At 40.0% G+C, this 16,759-nt stretch overlaps 1 protein-coding gene across 2 annotated transcripts in view; it reads left to right on the forward strand.

Moving 5' to 3' along the window:
* ROR1 (receptor tyrosine kinase like orphan receptor 1) overlaps positions 1-11,024 on the forward strand; it is a 251,967-nt gene extending 240,943 nt beyond the window's left edge. For both annotated transcript variants that reach the window (XM_063427871.1, XM_063427872.1), the window contains 2 exons: positions 5,224-5,435; positions 7,872-11,024. In XM_063427871.1, coding sequence (XP_063283941.1) covers positions 5,224-5,435; positions 7,872-9,296 — 1,637 coding nt within the window. In that variant the 3' untranslated portion in view covers positions 9,297-11,024. The remainder of the gene's footprint in view (positions 1-5,223; positions 5,436-7,871) is intronic.
* Positions 11,025-16,759: the final 5,735 nt, after the last annotated feature.

Below are 16,759 nucleotides of genomic sequence, written 5' to 3' on the forward strand. Positions count from 1 at the left end.
CTGTGATACCGTAGACGTGTGACGTGTCATATACAACGCCGTGTGATTATAGCCTTACGTGCTATGTTTATCTAAATATGAAAAAGAAACAATATTTTGCAAAACAAAAAAATTATATAATAATACTTTGCACAACAATGTGGTTTTTGTGCTAATAGCTCAGAATTAACATTTCCGCTTTAATAAAAATGTAATCCAGCTGTTTTTTTATTTTTTTTATTTAAGTGGATCTGGTGTATATAATAATGAGATCAGCCCTCCTACAGATAAATCCTGTAAGATCCATATAGATATTCCATATCTGTGAGAATTTGGCTCTTTAGAGCAGCAATCCCCAAACGGTTTTGGACATTTTTTGGGGAGCAAGACCGTAGGCCTTTAAGCGTCCTGTGCATAGAAATCTTCACAGCGCCCCCCTACCTGGTCAAACTCCCTCCTACATGTATAGTGTGTGTGTAGCGAGGTGTAGTGTTGTTACCTTGCAGGGAGGAGGGGCATGTTGTTCTCTGGTAGTACTGTGCGCTGTGAATTCGGTCTGTACCTCCGTTGAGTGCAGACCAGTAAAACTGTCTCGTGAGCTCAGGTACCTATAGAGTCAGAGTTCTGCTGTTGTAATACGTGGCAACCTTCTGATTGGCCGGAGCTCAGGAGACAGCAGGTCAGAAGTGCCATAGTGCCTCCTTGGCATTACAGAGTGGCAGGCTGCTGTGCCATTGTCACATAATAGTGTGAGTTGTTTTGTTTTGGAGCTCTGGATTTTCCATATTTACCATATATATCACCTACGTATAGAAACTCACGGTAATGCGCTATTTATCCATTTATCACTGAGATCCACAGCAACATATAAAAGCCCTCACTGCACTAAGTGAGGTGTATCTTGTATGACTGAGTCCTATTGTAATACATCTCACAATAATATGAAGTACTGTGTGTATGAGTGTGTTGTGATAGGCTTGTGATAGGCCAGATGACTGTATGTGTTATGTATGCTATGTTCGCTGTGTGTGATATTTGTTTGTTATGGATATTGACTGTAAGTGATATATGTGTGTATTGTCTGTGTGTAATATTTGTGATGGGTATTTAATTCCGATAAAACAAAATGCATGTAGGCCCGTGTGTGAATGCAGGTGTGTATTTTGTCAGCGTCACACACGCACACAATCCCATAGTCAGACATAAAGTCAGATGCACAGTCTCATACACATACATTGTCAAATACAGCCACATACACACAGCCTGAGTCACATAGTTACACGCACACAGTTACAGACAGACAGTCACACAAACATACAGTTATAGGCAGCTAGTCACACACACAGTTACAGACAGATAGTCATACACATAGTTACAGACAGATAGTCACACACACAGTTATAGGAAGACACTCACACACACAGTTACAGACAGATAGTCATACACACAGTTAGAGGCGGACAGTCACACACACAGTTAGATACAGATAGTCACAAACACAGTTACAGGAAGATAGTCACACACACAGTTACAGGCAGACAGTCACACACATACACAGTTACAGGCAGACAGTCATACACACAGTTACAGGCAGACAGTCTCACACACAGCTACAGACAGATAGTCACACACACAGTTACAGGCAGACAGTCACACACATACACAGTTACAGGCAGACAGTCACACACATACACAGTTACAGGCAGACAGTCATACACACAGTTACAGGCAGACAGTCTCACACACAGCTACAGACAGATAGTCACACACACAGTTACAGGCAGACAGTCACACACACAGTTACAGGCAGACAGTCACACACACAGTTACAGGCAGACAGTCACACACATACACAGTTACAGGCAGACAGTCATACACACAGTTACAGGCAGACAGTCTCACACACAGCTACAGACAGATAGTCACACACACAGTTACAGGCAGACAGTCACACACACAGTTACAGGCAGACAGTCACACACATACACAGTTACAGGCAGACAGTCTCACACACAGTTACAGGCAGACAGTCACACACACAGTTAGAGACAGACAGTCATACACACAGTTACAGGCAGACAGTCTCACACACAGTTACAGGCAGACAGTCACACACACAGTTACAGGCAGACAGTCACATACACAGTTACAGACAGTCATACACACAGTTACAGGCAGACAGTCACACACAGTTACAGACAGATAGTCATACACACAGTTACAGTCATACAGTCACATACATTGTTACAGGCAGACAGTCACATACACAGTTACAGGCAGATATCACACACAAGTACCTCTTTCTATTATGAGCACTGATTGAGGAAGTGGAGACACAACAGTCCCTGGTGTCTATTGGTTGGTTAAGCAGGAACTCCTTCCTCTCAGTATACAGCAGTAACTAGGCAGCGGGTTCAGGCTGCATGAAGCTCCGCCTCCACTGCCCATTTAGCTCCACCCCAGACTCCATTACTTGCGACTGGCCGCATAAGGAGGTCACGTAGTGTTATGATGTGATGTCACATAGCCCCGCCCACTCTCCTGTAACTGGTGCTGTGGCTCTGAGTTTGTGAAGCTCTACCATTACGCCTGATTGAGAGGGAGAAGAGACAGTGAGCATTCTCCTTCTCGTGCGGATGATACACTGCACCACTAACAAACTGCTGTGTGGCCAGCCTCAGCAACCACCACATACCAAGGGAACATGTACACAGGACACTGCCGGTGCGAGCAATGCGCTGCCATTGCACCCTGGACAACCGCACATCTCGCACCCCTCTAAGGCCAGCTCTGATTGGGAGAAGAGTTTCCAAACTATCAAGTTTTTTTGTATTCCTTATTGACTTTGTAGTTTTAACTAACTGGGTAGTTATATTTTTAAAGGAACACTATAGTCACCTAAATTACTTTAGCTAAATAAAGCAGTTTTAGTGCATAGATCATTCCCCTGCAATTTCACTGCTCAATTCACTGTCATTTAGGAGTTAAATCACTTTGTTTCTGTTTATGCAGCCCTAGCCACACCTCCCCTGGCTATGATTGACAGAGCCTGCATGAAAAAAAAATGGTTTCACTTTCAAACAGATGTAATTTACCTTAAATAAATGTATCTCAATCTCTCAATTGAACTTTAATCACACACAGGAGGCTCTTGCAGGGTCTAGCAAGCTATTAACATAGCAGGGGATAAGAAAATCTTAATTAAACAGAACTTGCAATAAAGAAAGCCTAAATAGGGCTCTCTTTGCAGGAAGTGTTTATGGAAGGCTGTGCAAGTCACATGCAGGGAGGTGTGACTTGGGTTCATAAACAAAGGGATTTAACTCCTAAATGGCAGAGGATTGAGCAGTGAGGCTGCAGGGGCATGTTCTATACACCAAAACTGCTTCATTAAGCTAAAGTTGTTCAGGTGACTATAGTGTCCCTTTAAAAGCGACAAATAAAAATAAATGTAAAAATGCCAAGCACTGCATTAAACATCTAACTCCCCAGAAGTTGATGTGTTCGTGGCGCACTTTGAGGTGGCTTTCGGAATACCAGTATACCACGGCGTACCAGCTGAAAACCACTACTGTAGAGAACAGATGGCACACAGTTAGCAGGGATACTCACTCACTAATTCGCCGGTAAACATTGGAAAATTAGTGGGTTTAATCTATAAGCACATTATTTTAGTGCCGGAAATACTGTCAGTAACTGCTAACCAAACTATTTTTATAATTACAGCTTAATATAAATATATATTACTCACTGCTGGGAGTTAAAAGAACATATCGAGGTTTGGGGGTGTATTTAGACTGCGGAGTTAACTGAGCAAATGGAGACTAAATAGCATGAAAGGGGTTTCCTGTACACACACAGCAGAAATATTGTGTAATGTCTAGAATTTCATTCAGTCCCCGTTTCTTACTCCTAAAATACCCATGGTGTTAACTCATTAAAGCAACTAATGGGGGATAATTTGCCTTCCCATTATCCTTCTTTTTGGTCAGACTTTTTCCTGAAGAGTCCGGCAACCTTTAACCCTTTAAAGGTTACGAGTTTGCGATATTTCTTTATATTGTGTATATGGCATATCAGTAGTCCTTAAAGTGCTAGGGTTTATTTGCTGCCAGTTAAGACTAAAAAGAATAACATAATAAAGTATAATAGAGTATGTTATTCTGTTATAACTCTGATTGCACAGGAATGGTCTAAAACAGGGGTGCACAAAAGGTAGATCCCCAGACGTTCTAAAACTACAGCCTCCATAATGCTTTGCAATTCTAAAGGCATTCCAAAGGCATGCAAAGCATCATGGGAGTTGTAGCTCTACAACATCTGGAGATCTATCTACCTTTTGGGCACCCCTGGTCTAAAGCTTCTTGTTTCAAAGACTTTAAAGGGACACTATAGCCACTAAAATAACTTTAACTTAATGAATCAGTTTTGGTGTATAGGGGGGTCTGCCTTGACGTTGGCAGGTGAGCATTCCCTCCAATGGCCATTGGAGCAACTAAATGACCTCCATTTGTCTAAATATACATAGGGATTAAGGAGAGAGCGCAGGTAACTTTTTCTTTTCTTTGGTTTTTACTATATATTGGGGTTGATGTGTACTGTGGTCCTTGCTGCCGGCCCAGCAGTGATGGGAGTGAGCACAGGACTTCTCTTTTTGTATTAGCAATATGTATTTGATTGGTCTAATAATAGCACAAAACCCGACAAATAGTTAGTTTGCCTTATTGCAGCTGATCTACATATCATGGAACAGAACCTTCGGCACTCCAGATGTGGTGGACTACATCGGCCATAATGTTTTTACAGCCATAATGTTAGGAAAGCATTAGTCCACAACATGTTCTAGTCCATCACCTGTCTGTCTTGTCAATCCTCCGTTCTCCAGGTGGGAGATATCCCATTTAGCTCCTCCCACTCAACATGCGGTTCCAGCCACTTTGCAAATGTATAGGTCAAAGCGACCCCTTTGACCTCTTCCTTTCTATCCAGTGTCATCCCTTTTCTTGATCAGCAGGAAAAGGAAGATCTCAGAGGTTTTGTCCTATCCTCTAAATCTCCCTGATAATCCATTTGTTGTACATATGAATGGACAATGGACAAATGCTCTGTGCTAAAAATATATATATATATCTATATATATACACTTTTATGTACCTTACCTCAAATAAATTATGTAATGCCAGATATCAACTATTAGATGTTTTTGTTTTTTTCTGTGTTGCTCATACATTTTTTTTTCACTAGATTCAAAGGATTCCAAAGAAAAAAACAAAATGGAAATTCTCTACATATTGATACCCAGCGTGGCTATACCGTTGGCTATTGCCCTGTTGTTCTTCTTTATTTGTATCTGCCGAAATAACCAGAAGGCCTCATCCCCACCATTGCAAAGACAACCTAAGCATGTCCGTGGACAGAACGTGGAAATGTCAATGCTGAATGCTTACAAACCAAAGGTAAGGTGTCCAAAAGTGATAGAAGAAGACCAAATCTAATTGTACTTGTGTTTGTTTTTTTTGTAATTAACATTTTGTTGTGGCTTTGTCACACATGAGAACTGGAGGTCTTAAAACAACTATATTAAAATTCTTTGTCAGCTGGGGGGGCATGATAGGGTAGGTTAAGGGTTTAAATCAAGCAGAGGTCAGAGGGTGTACGCAATAGTGAAGAGGGGTGTAAATGAATCAGTGATCAGATGGGGTATGTGACAGGGTAGGTGGGTGTGTAAATTAATCGGTGATCAGATGAGAGTTTGTGATAGGGTTTGCGTCTCGATGGAAATAAATTGGTGGTCAAGTGGGATGGGGATGTCTTGGAAAAACTTAATACCAGCATTGCTATTGCTACACAGCCCATAAGTGGCTTCACTGCGAGTCTTCGAGTTCACGCATCATAGGAGCTTCGTGACCAGGAGTCAATCTGATTGGAGGAACCAGAGATTTTGCTAGGAAGTTGGAGTCTTTCTAAAGCTCCAATGAAAAACATGCAGAAGATGCTGCTTGTTTAAAAACTATGAGCTAACGCACCTGGGGATGAGCTAACCATCTGGTGATGTGGCACCCAGTACACCTACATTGTCTGTCCCCAGAATGCAAACCAATATTAAAAAAATAATAATAATAACATTAAAAATAAAGTATATTTAAATTTGTTAGGATTCCTCAGAAAAAGGATCTAATACATTTAGTGCTACAGTTTACTATAGAACAGCGTTTCCCAATTGGTGTTCCACGGAACACTAATTGGGGTTCTGCCAAAAGATTTGAAAATAAAATGGTCAATGTGTATCTGTGGGTGTAAGTGTGTGTATGTCACTGTGTGTATATGAGTGTGTGTGTGTGTGTGTATTTGTGAGTCAAGATGTGTGTGTCAGTGTGTGTCAAGGTGTGTGTATCTGTGTGCCAGTGTGTGTATATCTATGTGTCAGATATATATACACACTGACACAGAGATACTCACGCTGGCGCATACAAACATAGATATACACACCTTGACACACACCGGCACATACAAACACAGATACCACGATGTTGATACACTATGTCAAAGGGTTCCACGGGAAAAAATAATTGGGAAGCCCTGCTATAGAAGATACTACCGATCACATAAAATTATTCTCTGGTTAATTTTAAATATTATTATTATTTTTTTTTAATTACAGGACGTTGATCCTGGTCATATTCCACCATCTGCTGCTATTTTTTTTTTATAATGTATATTTTTTAAAATTTTCTGCATTGGCTATTGACACATATTCATGAAACAGAAATAAACACATTTAGAATTTGGCTGGGAAACTATCCTCTATGCCAGCGTTTTATGGCGTTACTTCTTCAATAAGATTCTCTTATGTTGGTCGGAGTCGGTAAACACAAAGTGAGGTTACACAGAGGTCATTTTACTTTTATTACTAAATATAATTTACAATACACCAGACCTAAACATGTTTGGCCTAAAGGATTTGGGTAATACAAACCATCTGTTCTTAAACAACTATGCTGATTTCCTGCTTTTACCATATATCTCCAACTGGCTCCGTTGGTCAAAATGTTGATTTACTCTCCGATGATATTTTTGTTTTTTAATTGCTTTGAAGAAACGCTAACAATGTGAATGTTTGCTTACTCGGCAAGGTAAATGTTTTATATATGTATAATCTATATGCAATAAGCTGGTAGTGGTTTACTTTGCATAGAAGGTTCGGCGAAATTATTGTCGATATTTTGTTTTAAAAACGTTTTTGAAAAACCAGTGTTTTTAAAAAAAATTCTTAACTAAACATCCTCTCTATCTTCGGTTACACTCATTATGATAGGCCAGCTGGCTGGCTGAGTGAGAATATTAGGATATGTCATACATTTTCTTCCATGCCCTTGTCTTCTAAAGGAGTCGTAAAACACACATTAAAAAGATTTCAAAGAATAGAAAAAAAGAGCACTCTGTAAGAAGGGGGTGGCAGGTGCATTATTCCTATTATTCAGTTATAAAATATTTTTAGGAGTGTAGAGTACACACTGATGCATTACTAAAAAATATTTTACAATATATTCACTTGTTTATTACATGCTAAAAATAACAAACATGTTGAATATGGCCTTCTGGTAAGTGAAAACTTTGGGTATACTGGGTAGTAGGGTTGCCATTTTGATCAACTGCCAGTGCAATACAGGAACACTTTGCTCAAGAATAAAAAACAAACAAACAAACAAACAGAAATGAAACTTGATTATTACGAACATCTCTCTTCCTTTCTATATTATTTAGTTTAGTGGTAACCCTCCTTGTTTTTACTATCTGTTTTTTAGTTTGTTATCTGTTAATTTTTTTTTATTGTTGAACTGAACTTGAGGTGTGATGTCTATTTTATTTTAACTTTATTTTCCTTCAAACAGAGCAAAGCGAAAGAGCTGCCTCTCTCTGCGGTGAGATTTATGGAAGAACTTGGAGAATGCACATTCGGAAAGGTTTACAAGGGGCACCTCTACCTCCCCGGGATGGATCACGCTCAGCTCATTGCAATTAAGACACTAAAGGACTACAACAATCCACAGCAGTGGTCAGAATTCCAACAAGAGGCTTCTATAATGGCTGAATTACATCATCCCAACATTGTCTGCCTTCTTGGGGTGGTAACTCAGGAACAGCCTGTTTGCATGCTCTTTGAGTTCATGAACCATGGGGACCTCCATGAATTCCTAATCATGAGGTCACCTCACTCAGATGTCGGTTGTAGTAGTGATGAAGATGGCACAGTGAAATCAAGCCTTGATCATGGGGACTTCTTACATATTGCTATACAGATCGCAGCTGGGATGGATTATCTGGGAAGTCATTTTTTTGTCCATAAAGACCTGGCTGCTCGGAACATACTGGTTGGAGAGCAACTTCACATTAAAATCTCTGACCTTGGACTTTCCAGAGATATATACTCTGCTGACTATTACAGAGTCCAGAATACGTCTGTTCTACCCATTCGATGGATGCCACCTGAGGCCATAATGTATGGTAAATTTTCCACAGATTCAGACATATGGTCTTACGGGGTGGTGCTGTGGGAAATTTTTAGTTTTGGTCTCCAGCCCTATTATGGTTTCAGTAACCAAGAGGTCATAGAAATGGTTCGTAAGAGACAACTACTACCATGCTCTGAAGATTGCCCCCCAAGAATGTATAGTTTAATGACAGAATGCTGGCAAGAAATACCATCTCGGAGGCCCAGATTCAAAGATATCCATGTTAGATTGAGAACATGGGAAGGACTCTCTAGCCATACCAGCTCAACCACACCCTCAGGTGGAAATGCTACCACTCAGACAACATCACTTAGTGCCAGTCCTGTGAGCAACCTAAGCAATCAAAGATACCCTAACTTTCTATTTTCAGCACAAGCAATGCCACAAGGCCAAATTGCTGGATTTATTGGGCCACCAATACCTCAAAACCAGAGATTTATACCAATTAATGGATACCCAATACCACCAGGATATGCTGCTTTCCCGACAGCTCATTACCAACCACAGGCTCCTCCCAGAGTAATACCGCATTGCCCACCCCCGAAGAGCCGCTCACCAAGTAGTGCAAGTGGATCAACTAGCACTGGTCATGTAACCAGCTTACCATCCTCTGGATCCAATCAAGATGCAAATATTCCATTATTATCTCATATGTCCATTCAAAACCATCCGAGTAGCATAGGAGTGCAGTCATTTGGAAACAAATCTACCAAATTATACAAACTAGACATGAAACAGTCATCATTAATGGAAGACTCAGATCTTCACGGGCATAATGAATCAATGATTCCATCGGATTTGTAAATTAGTAATACTTTTTATACTGTATGCAGTAAAAAAAAAAAAAAGACTTAAAAAAGGTTTTATATGAAATATTTTTATTGAACTGAGGTCATTCCAGCTGGTAACTAGACATTTCCGACAAGTATCTTCTGTGAAGTTAGCGTTTATAGCTTGCAGATACACAGATCACCAGTTTGCAATGTGATGATACAGTATTTAGTTCATGTTACGCCTTGGTGGATCCCAGAAAATGTGGAATCAAATTGTGAACAAAGATTGTCAGTAAGAATTTACAACATGCCGAAGTTGTCTCCTGGGGGAAAACCTGCTGTTAACACATGTGGTATACTCACTGCCCTGAACATCCCTTTTTTATGTCGCGTATAATATCATCTTGCTGACGAGATGTTGAATAAAAATGTATGTTTTGTTTTAGCTTCAGATAGCCTTAAATATACCAAAGAGTACTAATAATATTAATACCTTTTTAAAGGTATGGCAAGCATTTTACCTGTGAAATCATCCTGTTTAATATCATAGATGTTTTTTGTACAGCTTTGAAATAACTCAGTCAATATGATCACTATTATGGTAATTAATGTTTATTACACAAACAAAGCTATTGGATTTAATTATCTTTAAAAATGTGCCTTCCACTTAACAGTATGGAGTATATGGTTGCTTTCGTTCCGAGCATTAAAAATCAGAGCTCCATAGTAATAAAATGTACAGTCATGAGGAGATGGGCCATGGTCCTCTTTTGGTTGGGCACCTCTTTAGGATCCAAGTCCACCTGTCCACTGTTACTTCTCTTATGTCCTTCTGTTATAGAAGATGAATGTAGAATGTTTGGTGTATGTGAATGTATTACAGAGCTCCATAGCAATACAATTCCCAATCTGTAGTATCTAGAATCCCAGAGCTCTACAGCATGAACACTCACAGGTGTTGCATATGAGTATGTCACAAAGCTCCATGTCGATAAAACTCAGAAACATGAGCTATGTGTATATATGTAAGTGCAATAAAATGTGCAATCGTGCATTTTGTACAAGTGAATCTATAAATTCCACAGCAGTAAAACGTATGGTCATGAGTGAAGTGTATGAGTGTATCGCAGAATTCTCCAACAAAAATCTTGGTTGTGAATGAGCGGTATGTATGAATGTATCACATAGTTTCGTAGCATTGAAACTCACATATGTAAACATCTCCTGCTCCCCCCTCAGGTGTAACAGTGGGTGATAATAGCTTTGAAAGGTCAGATCATACTAGCAAGTGACAATAGACAATGTTTAAACAGAATTGCAAAGGCAGTAATTTTCCATTTTTGTTTTGCCAAAATGTTTCCAATTTTACCTCAAAGAAGAGGCTTTCTCTTATTCCCCTTCTTTAGGAAGGCTCATTAAGGCTCAGTAAGAATAATAGTTAAATTGCAGTGATTAAGCCCCCTCCACACCATTTATTTACAGAACTCATTGTGGATTTAAATACAAAACATTCAGATGTTGTGAATTGCAATATTTAGCGAGAAAGAATTCTCCACTTCAGCCGTAGTCACATAATTTGGCCATAACTGCCTTCATTTTTCAATTCACGACGTTAATGCAATGTTTAGTGAATAAACCGCCATCTATAACTTGTAACTTGACAGGTGACTGACCAAAGTCATCAATCGAGTTATATTAACCAAGAATACAAATAAAAAGGAGTTATATTAACCACTTATTACACACAGTCAGGAAGAGATACCCGATCAAAGTCTTTAAAAAGAAAAAGAGACCCTATAATTACATATCAGTAAAGTTATAATTAGATAGATCCTGGAAAAGAAAACAAGTATAATTTTTTATGGTAAAAAAATATAACAAAACCATGACAGGTAGACTTTGTTTACAAGGGTTGGAGAATAATACAACACAAAAAACAACGTTATGTTCCTTAAAACAAAATCTATAAAAGAGAAATCGAGAGGTCAGTTGAGGTCAGTTGAGGTCAGTTGACAGTAGAACTTTGATACACCTCCTGGTAGATGAAGTACCAGGATTTGAAGTTGGATGCTCCAAAGATGGAGGTGACAATTGAAGAGAGCTTCAGATAACTATATCTATTTTTAACTTCTACCTGCCGCAATTTAAACCGGAATGTCACCAATCGGATTCGTACAAATTAGTGATGATGGCTTTGTGTGACATTTATCATAAAGGGTCCGTTATACAGCTGATCAAATTAAAACAGCCGCTTAGATACCTGTGAGATGCTTAATGTTACATAATTAAAAGGCGAGCCCTGTTTCTTGTCAAGACTGCTGGAAAACAGACACAAACTGTCTGATAAAGGTGACATATAGACTCTTTTCCCCAAAATGAGCTGCAATGTTTATGGTGCTTAGCATCCTACAGGTGTTTAAGTGTATCCTAAAGTTTGACTCACAATGCTTTTTTTATTTTTGCAAATTTAGAACGCATTAGACATGTTAGGTGTTGGTCATCGCTGCAGGATGCAGACTTTTAGCCCAGCTCCTATTGCTTGGCAACGTATGACTCCTTACTAATTCATAAGAAAATATAATTTCAGAACTGGAGTTTTGCTGCCAACCTTTAAAGCCAATCTTTCTAGAGCCAGTGTTCCCTCTAAGATTAGTATTTCTGCATGGGAGCAGAGAACAAAAAACAAAACAGGTTCATAATGAAAAATACATTCTGCCGGGTTGTAGACTAATTCGTTATGTACTCCTGACAACTGCAGGATGTGATTCCCATAATGTGCTCACCTTAGAGGGAACACACTTATGTGTGTATGCATCTCTTTGTTGCTATGCAACTATATATTATCAGTTTTCCAAGAGAAACTATTGATGCGACAATCATTGTTTCCTAGAATGTGTATTTATTTGATGTAGAGTAGACATTGTAGCGAGAATGGCTGTTCTCAGAGGATTATGGGAGAAAAACTCCCTGTTATTAACTCCCTTATGGCCACTGTGTACAAGTAACTGTGTAAATCTATATGGGCTGATTTGACCTTAAAAATATTGAAGGACATCATGGAAGTCAGCAAGATTCACCAAGAGGAATATGGACTTCTCAAAAAGCGATAATGAAAGTATTTGTAAGAAAATGATTGCTGAATAATTTGTAGAACAGTTCAGGTGGATGTATTGCAATCCAGCTGTTGGCGTACCAGGAACTTTCAATTCTATGATCCTCAGCTTGTTTGTCACAGGTGGAGGAGAGTGGCCAAACCGCGCAGGTTTCTATTCGCTGGTGTGATAAAACATGGACTGTTCATTTTAAAACCACTGAACACTTTACAACAATACTCTTAGTTTGTAATTCTTTTCACACTGTCAATTATTGTATATAAAATAGTTGTTGTTTTGTAATTTTAAAAGAAAAATCAAAACCGTTGTTGCCTAAAATGACATTTTTGTATTATGAGTTTATTTACAAAATAATTTTTTTCTTTTTTTTTTTTTGCACAAAAGTGTTATGTTTTATACAGCAGAACTGAAAATATATGTCTGCATTTTATATATCTGTGTGTTGGAGTTTTTTTGTTTCTTTTATAATTAATTTGTTAAGTACAGTATTTTCCTTTAATTCATGATGGACATGTCCAATTATGGTCCTGGAGAATTCACAATAGGAGTAGGGGGAAATTCTTGCGAACATATATCCAAGTTGGATAGATAGTACAACAGCGGTGGAGGACCCACAGGTGATCACTCCACTGGAGTTGTAGGTGGTTGAAGGGAGTAAAGGGCATAACCCAGAAAAATACGAAAAGAAGAAGCTGAGTGGAGTACACTAAAGCAGTGCATCCATAATCGGCTTCTAAACCCTGAATGAAAAGTGCTCCGTCAGTGTATGGCAATACAATGCTGTGAGAGGGAGCTAAAGAACGAGCTTATTTACATTAATTACAAAGGATAGTAGAAAAATAATAAATCTTTAATAACCCTCTTAAGGGAAATACAAATAGAGTAAAAAGTAGATGAACTACTCTATGAGCAATGCTGAGATAGATATATGAGAGGGAGTAGGGCAATTAAGCACTACTGAGACATACTCGCAATATAGACACTATGTTGCAATGTAGCTGTACAGACTTTGTTAGGCAGCTAAAAAGGTGGATACACTGTGTTACAATGTAGCTGTACAGACTCTGTTAGGCAGCTACAAGGTGGATACAGTATGTATGAGTCATGCCCAGTATAAATTCCGATAACTCCCTGGGTACCACATAGAAGATAGTTAACAGCGTTTAGTGATAGTAAATTGGAGGACTCGTAAAAGAGTCTAGGGGGAACACTGTCATTTAAACTAGCACTATATTTTAAGTACTGACAGTGTTCCTAGTGTAGGTACAGCCAGTGATTTCATAGAGTCCAAGGCACGTATTTAGGTAGAAGGGGAAGATCGAGAGTGGATAGCAGATGATTGGTGCCTATCCACCTCTTGTCACCCTTAAAGATACCAAACAAGGAGTGGTATAACGCTCCGTGGTTCACACTGGACCTATTTAGACCTGTTTAGCAATCATACTCCGCAATCCACTAAATGCACCCGCAAGTAACAGTGCAAGACCACAGCGGGAGTACGCTTACGTTGAAATGCCCTTGTGGTAACCAGTCATATCAGTGGGTTAAAACGATAGGTGCGAGGCCTGTCTACAGCCCGAGGTAGTGGTGGTAGGAGTGAGGTAACCCCTTCAGTCCCAGTACCCAGAGGCTAGGCGTACTATCGGTGTATTTAACGAGAGTAGGAGGCCTGTCTGTGGTCTGGGGTAATCGGGATCCGAGCGAGATAACCCCTTCAGTCCCAGTACCCAGAAACTAGACGTGCAGGCCTTAGAGGATTCCCCGCAAAACACAATCCCCAGCTATACTAATCACAGCTAATCACAGTATCGCTCAAATAAGTAAAAATAACGTAAAGGTCCTATGTAGGACAGTCTGATTTAACTTTAACTCGATAGCAATGCGAGACCTAAGGAAAGTCCTCAGTAGGACATTGTCATTACACTTAGACTTGCTACTGCTCGATATTTTAAATAAAAAATAGCGTGTGGGTCCTTGGTAGGACAGTTAAATCAAATTCAGACGAAAACGCTCACAGGTATAGTAGTGGTCCTCAATAGGACAATTTAAGTTAAATTAAATTAGACTAAATTAGCATCGATAGCATCGATAGTGCTCAATGGTATAGTAGTGGTCCTTGGTAGGACAATTTTTCATGACGTTAGAGTCGGTGATCGCTCGACTAAATTAGCATCGATAGCATCGATAGTGCTCAATGGTATAGTAGTGGTCCTTGGTAGGACAATTTTTCATGACGTTAGAGTCGGTGATCGCTCAACGCGCGTTTCGGCGCTAACATGCGCCTTTGTCAAGAGCTAACCGGTACTGGGGTTGGCGCCTTCTTTTAAACCCTGTTGGGGCCAGCCCACCCCGAAGGGGGGCGTGAAGATCCGAGATAGGACCGCCCACTGAGGAGTGGCCGGGACCTTGAGTGGCAGCCAACTAAGAACGCTTGAGGGATTTTAACCCTTGTCAAGCGTGTGACTAATATGTCGTTCAATGGAACAAAACTGGCTAAGCAAAATTGTTGCAAGGAGGATATATGAGTATAGCTCCCATAAGGTAGTAGTTGCTATGCAGGCTTTTTAGTTTAGGAGTTTGTAAGATTAAACTCAGAAAAGCAATCAAGCATAGACTTAATGTTAGAGTTTTATATATCTCTGTCATATGGTTCTTAAACTATACAACAACAAAAGGTAAAAAGTGTTAAGTTTTAGTAGCAGTGATTCAAATAAATGGTGCAAATGAAAATCCTTCGTTGAGTCCTCTGGGTTGTAGGGTTTTTAGCCTATATATCCAGAAACTCTCACGTTGTCTTAGAAATTTGTCATAATCACCCCTTCTTTTTTCCCGTTTCACTAACTCAAGTCCACAAAAGCGTAAGCCATGCGATTTACCAGAGTGATGTTCTCTAAGGTGACGGGAAATGGGGGTTTCGATACTCAGTTTAGGAGATCGAACATGTTCTTTGATTCTCTCTTTAAATGGGCGGAAAGTTTTGCCCACATATTTATAGTCACACTCACAGGTGAGGAGGTATACCAAGCCTGCAGTGTTGCAATTAAAGAATGAGGTGATGTTAAATGTTTGTTTGTTTTCACAGGGGCAGGGGGGGTACGAGATTCACAAGGAGAAGACGTTACTAAGCAACCAGACCCAGATTATTAACCTCTCAGACTATAACTTAAATCCTCACGAGATCAACGTACTAAAAAAAGGGTTATCCTTTGTACCAGTGCCAGCCTATAACAAGTTCACATGGATCAAAGATTTACACCTGTTTGTCAGAAAGTTAGCTCTCTGTAAGTACCATCAATTACAAACTGACAAGAAAGCCAGAGAACTGGGTCTTTCTGAAACCGACTTTGAGGGGGTAATGACTTTGGTTTCACTACTAGATGAGAATGACACTACTGTCCTCTCTAACCAGACAGATTTAAAACCTAAAAGCAAATTTACACCCAATATTGGTAACTTCAGGAATATTGAAGTCTTCCTGGAAGCCGTCAAGTTTGAAATTGAAAACATCAGGAATGTAGAGCTTGATTTCTACCCGAGCATGAACCTGACAAAACTTGAACGAAGGGCACTAAAGCTTCTGAAGGACAACAGGGAAATTGTCATCAAACCTGCGGACAAGGGGGGCAACATCATTATTATGCAACCGTCTAATTATGTCAAAATGGCCCTTAAAGTACTAGATGACAATGAAACCTACCGTGTGCTCCAGGAAGACCCAACAGATGTCTTTCTGGAAGAATATAAACGGATCCTGGATACGGGTCGCAGTGGAGGGTTGCTATCTAAGGATGAACATGAATTCATCCTGAACAGACACCCCAGGATAGCAACCTTCTACTGCTTACCCAAGATCCATAAAAACAAACTGGACCCTCCGGGACGCCCGATTGTATCCGGTGTCAACAATCTCACACAAAACGGGAGCATTTACCTGGACAAAATTTTGCGCCCGTTCGTAGAGTCACTTCCATCCTTCATCCAGGACACAAAACAGACCCTAGCACGGCTCTCCAACCTTAAACTTCCGGAACCAGTAAACCTCTGTAGTTTGGACGTGGAAGCCCTGTACTCTTCTATACCCCATGAGGGGGGCATACGACACGTCCAACACTACCTGGAGAAAAGAGGACCTAGCCATTCAGCTCACTCTGAGTTCGCCTTGAACCTACTTAGATTTATCCTCACTCATAACTACTTCCTCTTTAACAACAAATTCTACCACCAGGTGCGGGGCACTGCTATGGGGACAGCTTGTGCCCCCTCATACGCCAATCTGCACCTGGGGTGGTGGGAGGAGGTAGTTATAGGTTCACCCAGATTTCTGCCCTTCATCCCCATGATACACTTATGGGCCAGATATATAGATGACGTCATCATAGTA

This window comes from Pelobates fuscus, chromosome 7 (assembly GCF_036172605.1).
Source record: "Pelobates fuscus isolate aPelFus1 chromosome 7, aPelFus1.pri, whole genome shotgun sequence".
NCBI classification, from domain to species: Eukaryota; Metazoa; Chordata; class Amphibia; order Anura; family Pelobatidae; genus Pelobates; species Pelobates fuscus.